We start from the raw sequence: 16,522 nt of genomic DNA on the forward strand, positions 1-16,522 counted from the left end.
AAAGACGATTCCTAAGAAAGACCTTAAACCCCCCCCCCCCCCCCCCCCCCCCCCCACGGACATTACCCAGGAACTTGAACTTACGTCCGTGTCCTGTGAACGTGGATCAATGGACAGTTCTAAGAACCCGAACTTGCGAACTGAACTGAGAACTTGTTCTTACGAACTATTGGTGAGAATCTAAAGTGACAGATACTTCCCTAAGACTCGATCTTTCTCATTATTACTAAGAATGTGAGGTAATGAACAGTCACTAAGAACATGAGGTAATGAACAGTTACTAAGAACATGATGTAATGAACAGTTACTAAGAACATGAGGTAATGAACAGTTACTAAGAACATGAGGTAATGAACAGTTACTAAGAACATGAGGTAATGAGCAGTTACTAAGAACATGAGGTAATGAACAGTTACTAAGAACATGAGGTAAGGAATAGCTACTAAGAACATGAGGTAATGAGCAGTTACTAAGAACATGAGGTAATGAACAGTTACGAAGAACATGAGGTAATGAACATCTACTACGGGTTTCAGCTTACGTAACGCTGATGAGAACTTAAAGTTCACGGACAGTTTTGCAGAGAACTTGATTCAAACGGATGGTTTCTGATCCCTTGATACCACGGACGGTTTCGGTGCAAGAGTGTGTTCTGATGTGCACCATATCCCTGTCCATCGAGGGTGCGACACATTGACTCGTCGTAGTTTGCATAGGAGAATGCCACGTCCAGGCCATGACTTCATCATTGGCTAAGGCATGTGTGTGTGTGTGCGTGTGTGTGTGTGTGTGTGTGTGTGTGTAACGTGGAGGCTACATAAAGGCTTTCAATGGTCAGGATGATGATGATCATCATCTTGATAACCGTAGCTTTGGTCTTTGTCAGGGTCAAAATACCCGTCCAGTTCACGAACGCTCCCAGGCCTGTCATAACTCTCTTACAGACACCTTTAAGAAACTTGGGGAAAATGATAATCTTAGATATGACACGATGGTGAGGTGCTGCTTGCGACAGATTACGCCACAGTGGATCTAGACTTTGATGTCAAGTTCAGCTATATGCCAATACCTGCTAGAGGGCTTTGCATCCTTCCTCTAGCTTCCACCGCAGAAGACAGGTTCAAAAAGGGGTTCTGGGTCTCTGTCAATGGAGTACGTACCTAAAGGTCTCGGGTTGCGCACCAAGGTTGGGGGGACACTGGGGTACCTCAGGACGCTGAACTCTGAGAGTAAAATAGACTCTGGGGGAAACCATACTCTGGGGGTAATATAGTTAGAGAGACCACATTTAAAAGTATCCAGACGGGTTGTACTATATTGTGACACGCCATACATCAGGTCACCATATTACTTTAGGACACCATAAGTTTAGGACACTGCGCTTTAAAACCCGTTCTTTAAGACACGGGGGTTTATGGACACCGTGCTCGAGGCCTTTAATACATTTGGGACACCTTGCTTTAGGACACTGTACGTTAGGATAACGTCCTGAGGGACACCATACGTTAGATCATCCATACCTTAGAACATTGTTCTTTATGTATCGTACGACAAAACGTATTCCCTGCGTGTCGTACAAGGCGACTGGAAGGGGTTGGAGTGGGGAGGGGTTGGAAATCCTCCTCTCCTGTTTTACTTCTCCAAAAGAAGGAACAGAGAAGGGAGCCAAATGAGGATTTTCTCTTTTAAGGCCCAGTCCTCTGTTCTTGATGTTACCTAGCTAACTCGGGAAATGGCGAATATGTATATAAAATGGTATATATATATATATATATATATATATATATATATATATATATATATATATATATATATATATATAGATAGATAGATAGATAGATATATAGATATATATATGATGATCACATTAGTCCGTGATTGAATTATGAAGGTGAAATCGTACTCCAGCAGTTCATATACTTTTTGTTTAACATGTAATTTTTCTAGACATGTGGTATATGACTTGTTTCGTGGAGACACTCCACTTCATCTGGTGCCAGTACCTGACAAAGTTATATATATATATATATATATATATATAGGTAACCACAATGGCACTGTGGCTATAAGATCCAATACATCCAGAGAAAATATAAAAAGGAGGAGACAGTAAGCTTTCGTATATTTCCCATGACATCATCGGGGCAACTGGTTGCACGCTGAGGAGGTCGAGTTACATGTAGCTGCTGGAAGAGAGGAGGGCGTTACGACACCTGGGGCATGTGACCTGAGCCCAGCCCTCAGTGGTGGTGAGAGAGAGAGAGAGAGAGAGAGAGAGAGAGAGAGAGAGAGAGAGAGAGAGAGAGAGAGAAGGTTACACGTGATCCCCGACTAACCTTAACACATTCTTACACTCATCCGAAGAAAGCTTTGCTTTGACTTGTGGCAGCTGAGTTATACATTCCCATAAGATGCTAATATCATCTTACGTTTCTGATAATACAAGATTCAGTTATCATCAGTTATCAGTCTTTTTTTTTGTTGTTTGTACAGGATGTGAGTAGATAAAATTTCTGGGACACACTCCAGGCTTTTGGGTGTTGATTCAGCTTTCACAATTGAGCAAGCAAGCCATTTCATCCACATCCTGTGCGAGTATCAGACTTAGATGGACTAAGTCAACAGTTCACACACGCAGTTCAGTCAGCGAATCCAGTCCTCACATCCTCTAGTCACTGTAAATGGATTGCACAATCACTCGTACTGATCAGATAATAATCCATTCCGGTCTCCACAAGCGACGCACCCATGACATTCCCTCACACACCGAGAACATTAACACAAAAGCAACACACGAAACTAAATGCCCCTCAGAACGCTGTCATCAGATTTAGACAAGAAACAAAGACACTTTTAGTAGACTTCATGATCAATCATCCGCTCCATTCTAAATTACGCCTCACCCACTTCGTCTGCCACCCTCTCAAAAGGCAGATGTAATAAAGTGGCAAACAGACCACAGATGCTCAAAACCTGTACAATGAAACTAAGATTCCCCTCACTACATTCCCGCCTCAGCATGCTCGGCGCTCAATTATTGCGACAGCAATACGCCCCTTCCCTCCAAACCATCCATTAACTAACCACCAGTCCTTAACAATATATATATATTGTTAGGCACAATGGATTCGTGCCGGGGTTACCGGCACGAATCAAATCAGTCAGCGAGATGCGTGAATCAGCGTGTTTTAAAAGCTTATCGCAGTTTGGGAGTTAGGAGGCTACTTGGCTGCCACACAGATGGACCAGGGTTCGATTGTCATGTATAGCGGTGGAGTTTTGTGGGGCCTGGATGTGGAAAGGGAGCTGTGGTTTCGGTGCATTATACATGACAGCTAGAGACTGGGTGTGAACGAATGTGGCCTTTGTTGTCTTTTCCTATCGCTGCCTCGCGCGTGTGCGGGGGGATAGGGGTGTCATTTCATGTGTGGTGGGGTGGCGACGGGAATGAATAAAGTCAGCAAGTATGAATTATGTACATGTGTATATATGTATATGTCTGTGTATGTATATAGATGAATACGTTGAAATTTATAGGTATGCATATGTGCGTTTGTGGACGTATATGTATATACATGTGTATGTGGGTGGTTTGGGTCATACATTCCCTGTTTCCTTGCGCTACCTCGCAAACGCGGGAGACAGCGACAAGGTAGAACAGAAATTGAAAATTATATATATGTATATATTATCCCTGTGGATAGGGTAGAAAGGAAACTTCCCACGTATTCCCTGCGTGTCGTAAAAGGCGACTAAAAGGGGAGGGAGCAGGGGGCTGGAAATCCTCCCCTCCAGTTTTACTTTTCCAAAAGAAGGAGCAGAGAAAGGGGCCAAGTGAGGATTTCCCTTCTTAGGCTCAGTCTTCTGTTCTTAACGCTACCTCGCTAACGCGGGAAATGGCGAATATGTATGAAAGAAAATATGTATGTTGGTATATGTATAATCATAAGTGTTTTTCAACATGACGTGCAGCTGTTAGCAGTGTGGCTCAGACCTCATCATCAGCACATATTTTGTTCATCACTACAGGCGATCGTGAGGACCTTCCGCTGATGAACTGCATTCTGATACCCTAGAAGTTCATAGGGGGAAGGAATCGTGTAAAGCTTGGTCAGGGATCCTTTACCTTTGGCCCAATGCTGTTCCTATGGAATGAACGATGCTTTTCTGTGCAGAGGAAGAGAAAGGACAACTGATGAGACAAGTAAGATACTTTTTTCTCTTTTATTCCTTTTAGTGTTCGGAACAAAGGATGATCTAACCTTCTCAGGTTGTTCATTAGATATATATGACTTTATTACTCGAATAAATATGACAGTGGACCTGAAGTGGGAGGGTGAAGGAGGAGGAGGAGGAGGAGGAGGAGGAGGTGGAAGGGAGTCAAAGGAGAAGTGGAACCGCGCGTGGCGCAGCAGACCCTCAGTGCAACTGATTCCAGCAGGATCATTCTAGGGTGCCCCGTAGAGAGTGGATGGGGTGGTGACACCGTATACACCACTGCCTCCGAAGCCGCCGACGCCACCGACGCCGCCGAAGCCGCCGCCAACGCTAATGCCGCCGCCTTGAATGCCACCTCCGCCGATGACACGACTGCCACCTTGAGAGGCAGCGACCAGGGCATCCTGCAGTTTCTCACCGGTGGGCAGCGTTGGGTTGTCGCCATCTCTGTAGTTGACGAAGAAGACATCGGGAGTAGGCTTTTGTGTTTCTGGCAAGTGAATGACTTCTTGTTCCACTTCTGGTGTCCTCTGGAGGATGTAGAGCGTGTTCCTCTCCTCAGCCGGTGGCACAACGAAGGTGTTTTGCCTCACGTTGGAATCTGAGGCGTGAACTAATATAACGTTATGTCTCACTTGCGGCAGAGGGATCTGTGGGGGTGGACCTACAATTGGTTCCACTTCAGGGCCGTTGAAGACGTACAAGTTGCGAGTGACTTGAGGGACCACGCAGTTACCGTCCACATGACGGACTTGGCCAGGACCACAGCCGCCTCCAGAGACGCCAGAGCCGAAAGTGATTCCTCCTCCGCCAACTGAAATTCCTCCAACCCCGGAGAATACCTCGTCGCTTGAATCAAATCCGAAGCTAGAGCCACCCGATACGAATCTGGAGCTGCTTGATCCGAATCCAGAGCCACCCGATACGAATCCAGAGCCGCTCGATACGAATCCAGAGCCGCCCACGGAGTGTCCTGCGCCGGAGTATGGAGGAGGGACGTAGCTCCTGACTGTGTCAGCCGCACCGGCTGCGATCAGCGAGACGAGTATCTGAAAAAAACAAGAAGTTGTTAGGTTATACTCAGGCAGTATAGTCATTTCCTAGGGGGGGGGGGGGAAATTGGCTGCTACAACATGGATCGTCTTGTAAGAGAACAGATATTCGCAGGTTCTGACAGTAAACAAGAAGAGATAACGTCTGAGAGCAAATGTAAATGGTCGTGAAGGCTATCAAATGTAGAGTTCATCTTTCAATTGCATGAGTTATGACTGGGAAATGAGCCACAGTTGCATCCCTCTTGACCCATTTCACTGTTCGAGGAGATGATGTGCTTGGATGGGTCGCACAAACATGGGTTATTGAAAGCAGAAATACATTGATTGCAAGCTTCTTGTCTCAGTGACCTTTTTGGCGAGGACGTCAACGCTGAGGACCAAAACACTGAGGTCTTCACACCCGACTGGTCTTGTGGTGCTGCCCAACATGACTAGTTCTGGCCCAGACAGATTTATGGAAGGTGTGTAGCCAAGGTGCTTAAGCCCTCTCCCCAGATTTTGTTTCTTTGTACTTGAAGACATAGTGAGGAACAAATACATGATATGTGTGTCTAGTGATAACACTTAAGCTTTTATTTGGTTGAGTTATATCCACTTGAATATTTCTGAAAACGACCCATTTCTCAGACTGCTTGAGCTACGAAATACTTTGTCTTACAGTTTATCCCGTTCGTTCACAGTATCTAGCCAACAGTTACAAACTAAGTAATGCCGAGAAGTTCTCTTGAGGTTGAAATACGTGAAGGAAAGGAAATTGCGAGTGTTCCCCTCAGCGTCACAGACCTATCGCACATTACTGATGCTCCCTCAACATCACCAACCTCTCACCCCCAACCTCTCACCCATTACTGGTGGTCCTTCCGACACCCATATTCTTCTGAACTGATGATACTGGTGCTTCCACACCCCAAACCGCTTCCACAACATCACAAGATGAAAGCCATTGATGGTTTTCCTGTAGCACGACACATACTAAATAGAACATTCACATCACACAGGACCGTGCAGAATGTTGGTAGTATATGAAGGGTGTGACGTGTTATAACCGTGTCGTCATAATGGTTTTCTCTGAGAATATTTGGCTCCCTGGCACAAACGTTATGGTACAAAGTTCTTATCTTTCTAACGACAGGATGGGTCAACAAAGTGAGACCGGCCCCGTGCCAAACACTGTATCACTCAAGAGTTTTGCTCTCACACCAGCATCACACTCTACAGCCTAGTTGGTCACTGTCGAGGGCTGGCTAATATTGTGGTTATGTTCAGCACTACACTAATACAGATGAGACACACAAGAGAGGTGTTTGCAGAACTCACCAGGAGCTTCATGGTGGAGTGTGATTGGGAGCTGAAGGCGGGTGTCGTTTATATAGAGCGCAGCTCTCACCGGTCCAGTTAACCTTGAGACCAGTTTTCTATAGCACGCGCACCAGTTTCCCGCACCTTACTTCACCTTTCCAGCTATCCTGTTTGCATTTATGTGGAGGTCACAGGTCGGCGCGCCTCCACCTCCCTTCGCGTTTATGAATCGATTTTTAGGCTCAAGTGAAACAACTACGCACAAAACTGTGTAGTAGGAAAGATAGGTTAAGCGATGGGATTCGATAAGAAGCAAGACTCCCTCCAGTAAGCCTAAATAGGAGTGTGGAATATCTACACACACACACACACTGACACACGAGCATGTTGTTCTCGGTGCTGGCATGTTGAATGCATGTCAGTTGAGGATGTGAGGATGTGAGTTGTTTATGACAAGGACCTTTCTGGCCCACAGGGCGAACAGTTCCTGAGAACTTGAGGGAAGAGCTGAGTCTCTAAGCTAACGGACTGCTCTGAGAACTTTAGCTTTCCGATATTTCTGATGGTTCAGAGAGAGAAACGATGGGCCATCCTCAAAGCAAGACTCGAAGCGCTACCATTTGTGTGGGAGCGTTTGACTAGGCTACGGAGACCATAGCCTATCAGCCAGCGTTCGTTCGTAGCTCTCACACAAGATGGTAGCGGCTGGAATCTGGCGTATATGAGATGATTTTCGTTAGGGTATTCAGTCGCCCGTGCCATCTTAGCCAACATGAATTGAAAACCATGATCAGCGTAAGAATGAATAGGACAGAGGCTGAAGAATGATGAATAGGACAGAGGCTGAAGAATGAATGGGACAGAAGTTGAAGAATGAATAGGACAGAGGCTGAAGAATGATGAATAGGACAGAGGCTGAAGAATGATGAATAGGACAGAGGTTGAAGAATGAATAGGACAGAGGCTGAAGAATGATGAATAGGACAGAGGCTGAAGAATGATGAATAGGACAGAGGCTGAAGAATGAATGGGACAGAGGTTGAAGAATGAATAGGACAGAGGCTGAAGAAGAATGAATGGGACAGAGGCTGAAGAATGATGAATAGGACAGAGGTTGAAGAATGAATTGGACAGAGGCTAAAGAATGATGAATAGGACAGAGGTTGAAGAATGAATGGGACAGAGGCTGAAGAATGATGAATAGGACAGAGGTTGAAGAATGAATTGGACAGAGGCTAAAGAATGATGAATAGGACAGAGGTTGAAGAATGAATTGGACAGAGGCTAAAGAATGATGAATAGGACAGAGGTTGAAGAATGCATTGGACAGAGGCTGAAGAATGAATAGGACAGAGGTTGAAGAATGATGAATAGGACAGAGGCTGAAGAATGAATAGGACAGAGGCTGAAGAATGATGAATAGGACAGAGGCTGAAGAATGAATAGGACAGAGGTTGAAGAATGATGAATAGGACAGAGGCTGAAGAATGATGAATAGGACAGAGGCTGAAGGATGAGGAATAGAACAGAGGCTGAAGGATGAATAGGACAGAGGCTGAAGAATGAGGAATAGGACAGAGGCTAAAGAATGATGAATAGGACAGAGGTTGAAGAATGCATTGGACAGAGGCTGAAGAATGAATAGGACAGAGGTTGAAGAATGCATGGGACATAGGCTGAAGGATGAATAGAACAGAGGCTGAAGGATGAATAGAACAGAGGCTGAAGGATGAATAGAACAGAGGCTAAAGAATGAATATGAGAGAAGCTGTAGAAAGAGCGTGTAACACAGAGAAGACAGAGAGTATGCGATAAGACAGTAAGGGAGAAGTCGGTCTATAAGACAGAGGGAAGCAGAATAGCGAATAGGAAGTCGAGAAAGCAAAGACAGCCATTGTCAAACAAAGACCTTTTTTTTCTTTGCTTTTTTTTTTTGAAGAACTTAAATTTATGGATGATTCTTGAGACCTTGATACAACGGACAGATCATGCATGAGAACTTGAGATAATAGACAGATCATGCATGAGAACTTGAGACAATGGACAGATCATGCATGAGAACTTGAGATAACGGACAGATCATGCATGAGAACTTGAGACAATGGACAGATCATGCATGAGAACTTGAGATAATGGACAGATCATGCATGAGAACTTGAGATAACGGACAGATCATGCGTGGGAACTTGAGATAACGGACAGATCATGCATGAGAACTTGAGATAACGGACAGATCATGCATGGGAACTTGAGACAACGGACAGATCATGCATGAGAACTTGAGACAACGGACAGATCATGCATGAGAACTTGAGACAATGGACAGATCATGCATGAGAACTTGGGATAATGGACAGATCATGCATGAGAACTTGAGATAACGGACAGATCATACATAGGAACTTGAGATAACGGACAGATCATACATGGGAACTTGAGATAACGGACAGATCATACATGGGAACTTGAGATAATGGACAGATCATGCATGAGAACTTGAGACAACGGACAGATCATGCATGAGAACTTGAGACAATGGACAGATCATGCATGAGAACTTGGGATAATGGACAGATCATGCATGAGAACTTGAGATAACGGACAGATCATACATAGGAACTTGAGATAACGGACAGATCATACATGGGAACTTGAGATAACGGACAGATCATACATGGGAACTTGAGATAATGGACAGATCATGCATGAGAACTTGAGACAACGGACAGATCATGCATGAGAACTTGAGATAACGGACAGATCATGCATGAGAACTTGAGATAACGGACAGATCATGCATGAGAACTTGAGACAACGAAAGCTCTCTCTGAGAACTTAAGGTAACTAAGAAACACTTCTGAAAAAAAAACTTTAAGCTCCTAAGAACTTAAGTGAACAGGGATCTCTAGGAACTTGAGTTTGGGCGGCCATCCTGAGAACTTTCAGCCAAAGGACGCTCTTGAGGCACTGAGATAACGGACCGTTCCCTGAGAACATGTCACAGGGCCAGCTTGAAGAAGCTGAGGTAACCGAGAGCTGGCATGGTTTCTGAGACAGTCCGAAGAAAAAGAAGAAGAAAAAGAAAAACGAGTTAAAGAACTTTTCCTGAAGACAAGTTCTAACTCCCCCAACCCCCACCCGTCCAACGGGCATTTCCTGAAGAGCTTCAGCTCACGTGACGTTTTTCTGGGAACTTGAGCTTACTCTGAATTCTGAACTTAAGGCGAGTCTCGAACTTAGAACTTGAGTTTCTGGACGAGTTCTGAGAGCTAAGGAACGGTGTCTGAGAACCCTGTGTTTACGGCAAGGCTAGGTTCTCTCTCTGACTGAAGGTAGGGTAGTCTGTTACTGTTACTGAAGGCAGGGTACTCTGTTACTGTTACTGAAGGCAGGGTTATGTGTTCACTGTTACTGAAGGCAGGGTACTCTGTTACTATTACTGAAGGCAGGGTAATCTGTTACTGCTACTGAAGGTAGGGTACTCTGTTCACTGTTACTGAAGGCAGGGTAATCTGTTACTGCTACTAAAGGTAGGGTTATGTGTTACTGCTACTGAAGGTAGGGTAATGTGTTCGCTGTTACTGAAGGTAGGATAATGTCTTCACTGTTACTTAAGGTAGGGTAATCTGTTACTGCTACTGAAGGTAGGGTAGTCTGTTACTGTTACTGAAGGTAGGGTACTCTGTTACTGTTACGGTTATTGAGATCTAATTATCATGACCCCCCCCCCCTCTCCTCAATATAGATATCCCCCAGAAAGCGATAGAATCATTTAAACCGAACTCGTTCTGAATAAATAGGCTATTGAACACACGTTGAACCCACGTTGAACACACGTTGAACACAACAGCAAGTACAAGAGTGCAATTCATATCTTCAATCTATGGGGGGAGGGGGAGCATCGACTTGTTAACAAGGTCGTTAAACTTTGCAGTGTTTGGTGGCTGTTTGGCGACACAAGCTGTGTGGGTATCATTAGTTCTTGAATGTGGATTGTGTCGGTGATATAACGTTCCTATTGCCATTTATAATTAGCACTGTTTTGTCCATCCTGAACACACACACACACACACACACACACACACACACACACACACACACACACACACACACACACAATCCAACCTAAGCCACGTACCCTTTTATCGACTAGTCCCGAGAAGAGGATGAACACCTGGGTTGAGTGTGGACTGACAGCCGCGCCCAGGATTCGAACCACACGGTTGCCCGTCTGACCCATGATCAGTAACCCCGTTAATCGCTACATCACAGAGGCCTGACCCCTGGCGGGGCTGTGCTGACTCATAGTGTGTGTGTGTGTGTGTGTGTGTGTGTGTGTGTGTGTGTGTGTGTGTGTGTGTGTGTGTGTGTAGAGAGAGAGAGAGAGAGAGAGAGAGAGAGAGAGAGAGAGAGAGAGAGAGAGAGAGAGAGAGAGAGAGAGAGAGAGAGATGGATGCCCTGGAGCACACTGTGTCGTCATATAGGCTATGAGAAAATCTAATCTAAAAATATATATACACACACACACACACTTTGCAAGAATCGGTACAAATGCCTTCTGGTTCGCTGGAGTGGGCATGACGCTTTGAGAATGTATCCACTTTTTGCATGAAGCGAATGAGTCTTACATGAAAAAATGAACCAGATGGATTGTGGGTTAATGTAATGAACCAATTGAGTAATATATGATATGGTATGATCATCTGGCGGCCAGGAATCTAACTCAAACTATTTCCCCTTATCATTCTTTTTTTTTTTTGTCTAGCTTTTGTAATCTCTTCCATTACCACTCACAGGATGGTCGAGGGTGGCGCAATAGACTGACTGCAGTTAGTGGCAAAACTGGACTGAAGTGTTAAGTCAAGGGGGATGTGTTCACTGTTATGATGGGAGGGTCATGTCTTCACTGTTACTGATGGGAGGGTCATGTCTTCACTGTTACTGATGGGAGGGTCATGTGTTCATTGTTACTGATTGGAGGGTCATGTGTTCATTGTTACTGATTGGAGGGTCATGTCTTCACTGCTGCTGAAGACAGGGTCATGTCTTCACTGCTACTGAAGGCAGGGTCATGTCTTCACTGCTACTGAAGGCAGGGTCATGTCTTCATTGCTACTGAAGGCAGGGTCATGTCTTCACTGTTACTCCAGACGAAGTAGCTACAGTCAGGCACTGAGTCCGGTGACCCAAGCACTGGAACGATGCGAGGGTCTTGGAAAAAAAACTAGGAGTGAGAGACGACAGGTCAAGGAGGCTGAGGCTGTCTTGAACTTCGGATCCACCTGGAGGGAGCGCTGCCCAGGGAGGTCATTCTTGTGGGTGACCCACGACGACGCCCCTGGCACCATCCTAGAGGTGACTGATTTACCTTCCTCCCTGGAGAGCGTCGCGAGCTCTGTGGTATAGGAGAAGGAGGAGGAGCTTCAATATCGTGAGGGGAAGCTTTTGGGACGTTGGGGGACGTATGATTTACCCACGGTGAGGCCACTGGAATCTTACAATATACGAGACAATGAGATCTTACGATATACCAGACACTCGGATCTTACAATATACGAGACACTGAACTCTTACAACATATGAGGTGGCTGTAGAAAGACTGATAACAGGTAGAGTAAGTGAATCTAAAATGTTTTCTCTTTTGTTTTTTCATTATTCAAAGAATATTGGAAAATGTCTTTCATCAGGCAGGTGCGGCCGAGGTACCTAGTTTTTTTTTTAGTCAGGTTCTCAAAAAACTGGCGGATTTCGTTGGATGGATTTTTTTAAAGGTATAATTAGCACAAGTTACAGGAGGAGTCTTTAGGGGTGACTCAAGAGGTGCGGAATTCAAACGTAAGATTCTAATTGGCTATTATCTTGAAAGGCAGCATTACCTGGGCAATATTGGAGGGGAGTTTTTTTTCTTTCTTTTTTTTTGCGGTGAAATGTTTCCTTCTTCTTTTTCTTTCCTCCTTTCACATTCTGGAGGTAATTATGACTCGGGTCGCAGCCTTGAACCGGGAGTTATTGTGGCGAGACTTATGCTTTTAATCATGGAGGCAGCAGTGCCTTAAGTGGCGTCCATAGGAGGAGGAGGAGGAGAGGAGGATATGCAAGGCATATGGAGGCATCAGTGTCTGAACGTCAGGTAATGGCTACAGGTTTATCGTAGCATCAAAGAGCTTGGCGAGTGGCGGAGGAATGGCTTTCTGAGGAAAGCTATGTCGAGCAGTTGGGACATGTCCGAAAAAGAGAATGATGCCTTTATTGGTAACTATGAATCAACTTATGCCTGAGAGAACCATCGGAACCTTCGGGGGAGCCTGGCAGTCACACTGAAGCACTGACTCAAACACAGGGACGATGCGGGACCCATGCAAGAACTAGAAGTGAGATAAGGAGGGATAGTATATGACTGGTATCATTTCAATCTTGATTAGATATGAAAGATATAGATTTCCTCTCCGGATGTGCAATTCCAGGACTCACCTGCTACCAGCACCATCGCTCCCTCACTCCCTGGTCACTGCAGTCTCCCTCACCACCATCATTCCCTCCTTCCCTGGCTACCACCACCGCACCCTCCCGCCGTGGCTACCAGTGCCCTACACTACCACCGCGCCCTCTCACCGTGGCTACCAGTACCCTACACTACCACCGCGCCCTACCGCCGTGGCTACCAGTACCCTACACTACCACCGCGCCCTACTGCCGTGGCTACCAGTACCCTACACTACCACCGCGCCCTCCCACTCTGACTGCCACATCATCCCGGGAACGCCTCCTCCTTCAGTAAGGCGGTCAGTCCCACTGATAGATGAGCGAACCTTTGTCTCCAGGTGGGAGTCGAATTCGTATGTTTTCTGGCAGCGTCTCAACATGCAGTCTAATATGTTTACGATGGACGGAGCTAAACCCGAATGAAATGGTGGGAGTTGCATATTTGTGTAGGCTCCGTAGTCAGTCTACATGTGTATTTTGATAAAAAAAAAATAACGTAGCCAGTGTGGACCAAACACATCTTCCCTCGTCAGTAGTTTTCGAAAAAAGTCAAGAGTCTCGTATGAGAATATCAATTGCTGAAAGAAGTGGTGGCCACTAGTTTAGATGTTGAAAGCAGTAGTGGCCTTTATTTTAAATGAGTGGTGGCCACTAGTTTAATCGTTGAAAGCAGTGATGGCCACTAGTTTCAATGTTGAAGGTGGTGGTGGCCACTCGTTTAAATAACAAAGGAAGTGATAGCCTCAAGTTTGAAAAATGAAGGCAGCGGTGGCATCTAGTTTAAAGAAATGAAGGCAGTGGTGGCCTCAAGTTTGAATGATGAAGGCGGTGGTGGCGGCCTGTAGGTCAAATGTTGAAACCAGCGATATGTGTCGCTTCGATGATCGAAGGAGTGTTGCTCTTTAAAAGGAGGTAACGTCTGTGTTTTTGTTTTGCTCTCACACTGCAAGTGCCTGCGATCTTTTACTTACTGTCACCTTTAAAGCAACTAGGATCTTTTTATTTTTTTTTCCTTTGCGTCTTCCTGTTGGCGGCAGCGACTCCATGTAGCAGTAACCTTTAGAGGATGGTGGTAGTGTCTCTAGCAGATCTCAATAAGGTATCAGGACGAGCATGGCCATTTTGCCAGAAGGGTCAGCTTTCCATCACGCCTAGCTGACGAGCTTTAGACTGCGATGGAAGATTGATAAAATGGTTATAGGAGGGGATGGGTACGACCGTGCAAGTGTTAGAGGGGATGGGTACGACCATGCAAGTGTTGGAGGGGATGGGTACGTCTATTTAAGTGTTGGAGGAGCTGGGCACGACCATATAAATGCTGGAGGGACAATCCCGATATGCTGAAGGGAAAAAATCATTTGTTGGTTGAGCGGTTTAGGACGACTATGGTCGCAATTTAGGGATATGAGACAGCCTGGGTGTCGATGGAGAGGTTATAAGGATCAAACACAATAGATAGAGATAGGGAAAGGATTAGGTAGAGATAATGTCAACCATGTATATGATGGAGAAATAGGGAAAGGATTAGGTAGAGATAATGTCAACCATGTATATGATGGAGGGATGAGCGACATTCAGGGAGGTTTTGGCGGAATGAGAGACATCTGCGGAGGATTTTTGGAGGACTTGGGACAACCTTGGAGATAGAGAAAGGTTTAAACACAATGAAGGAAATGCTGGGAGAGCTGGGTGCAAATGAGGGGTTTACAAAATGTCATCGAGGTATTGGAGGGGCGAGAGACCAGAGGAGAGATGCTGCAATACATGGGAGAGGCCAGATGACACAAGACCTGATGGTCTATGATGACCTAGTAATCTGCTGGTGGACAGTATTAGTGTCCTGTATTTCTAATCTCCAAAGACGAAGTCAGACACTAGCAAAGCGGAAGTCTATCTGGAGGCAGCCATAGTTGCCGTGGAGAGGCTGAGGGAAGGGATAATGTCGAGGATGTTGGATGGGCTGGAGACAAGCATGGAAGAGCTAGCTAGGTACGGCTAACGAAAGACTAGACACAACCTTGGAAGGGATGAAGACAAGCATGGAAGGGCTGGGGAACAGCTTATGGAAGAGCGAGTTACAGCTGGGTGCTGGGGGAACAACCGTAGAAAGGAAGGTTGGAGGGGCTTAGGGCTAACGATGGGTTTTGGAAAAAGGGGGTTTTAAGAACTATCGGTGTTCGGTGGCGGGAAATGGCATTACACGACCACCACGAAGACAGAGGGGGCGCTGCAGTAACCTTGTACGCTGTGACTTCTTCCACTTTCAAGTTATCACATTCTGAGGGACGGTAACTTCTTTTTTTTTTTTTTTTCAACATTTAGAGGGAAAGTGGTTTCTTATCAGAACCTTGGATTTGTGCGTGATAGAAGAGAGATTGAAGACGATGACTTGTCAATACGCACGGGTGGTGGTGGGAACCCTCCCTCTCCCACTCACACACACACACACACACACACACACACACACACACACACACACACACACACACACACACACACACCCTCTCCTCGACCAAGCCTCGCCCAGAGTCATGCCAACCACCAGACCTCAGACTAACCTGGTCTGTGCCCCAGTTCTCAAACCAGGTTGAGCCACCACTCCCTTTGAACTCTCAAGGCCGAACTGTTAGTCAGTTCAGGTCGTCTTGCTCAGACCACGTCAGCTCAGGCATAGTGAGACATGGAGTCTCATTTCTCATAATTTTTTTCTTCCCCTTCTGCTTCTGGTTTCAGGAAACTGGTTGGGGAAGGCACTGTAATTCAGGAACTCGTTCATATGATCTGGTCTGAACAAAGACATGGACGCCTTCCTTCGGTCAACCTGACCCACTTCAATCACGAAAGTAAACATCACAAAAAGCAAGGTCACCTCCCCTCCGCCTTATTCGTTTACCAAGGGCGTGACGTAAACGCTTTCTGGAATCTTCTGTCCGTGGTTGGGACAGGTTCTGGCTAAGAGAAATGATCAAAACATACAGGTTTTTATTGCCATGTATTTCATCGTATCTCTCTATTGAAACTTGGATTATATGTACACGAGTCTATGTCATCTCTGGGTAGAGGAGAAAGAATTCTACCTCCATAACTTCCTTGTATGTCGTAGAAAAAGGCGACTGAATGGGGAAGGAGCAGGGGACTGGAACCCTCCCTCCTCTGCCTTCTCGTATTTCCATTTCCAGAAGATGGAACAGAAGGAGCCAAGCGGGGAGCGCTCGTCCTCCTTGAAGGCTCAGGTTAGGTTGTCTAAATGCGTGGTGTGTGTAATGTAGCAAAGATGAATGGATAGGAGAGATAGGTAGTATGTTTGAGGAAAGAAACGTGGATGTTCTGGCTCCGAGTGAACTCGAAGTCCTTACCTTCGTGGGTCATCGGTGGCAGCTTCGTGCGCAAAGGAAAGCTAAATCAACCTAGAAGATTTTGCGAAGCGATGGTTGTGGGGGAAGAATAAGGTAACGGCGTTATCCACA

At 45.7% G+C, this 16,522-nt stretch overlaps 1 protein-coding gene across 1 annotated transcript; it reads right to left on the reverse strand.

Annotated features, from left to right (window-relative positions):
* Positions 1–4,210: 4,210 nt before the first annotated feature.
* Positions 4,211–6,722, reverse strand: LOC139762447 (uncharacterized). Its single transcript, XM_071687340.1, has 2 exons — positions 6,591–6,722; positions 4,211–5,267 (listed from the first exon to the last, which is right to left on the reverse strand). The coding sequence occupies exons 1-2, from the start codon at positions 6,600–6,602 to the stop codon at positions 4,449–4,451; spliced, it is 831 nt and encodes a 276-aa protein (XP_071543441.1). The 5' UTR covers positions 6,603–6,722; the 3' UTR covers positions 4,211–4,448.
* Positions 6,723–16,522: the final 9,800 nt, after the last annotated feature.

The sequence above is a fragment of the Panulirus ornatus genome, chromosome 43 (assembly GCF_036320965.1).
Source record: "Panulirus ornatus isolate Po-2019 chromosome 43, ASM3632096v1, whole genome shotgun sequence".
In the NCBI taxonomy this organism is placed as follows: domain Eukaryota; kingdom Metazoa; phylum Arthropoda; class Malacostraca; order Decapoda; family Palinuridae; genus Panulirus; species Panulirus ornatus.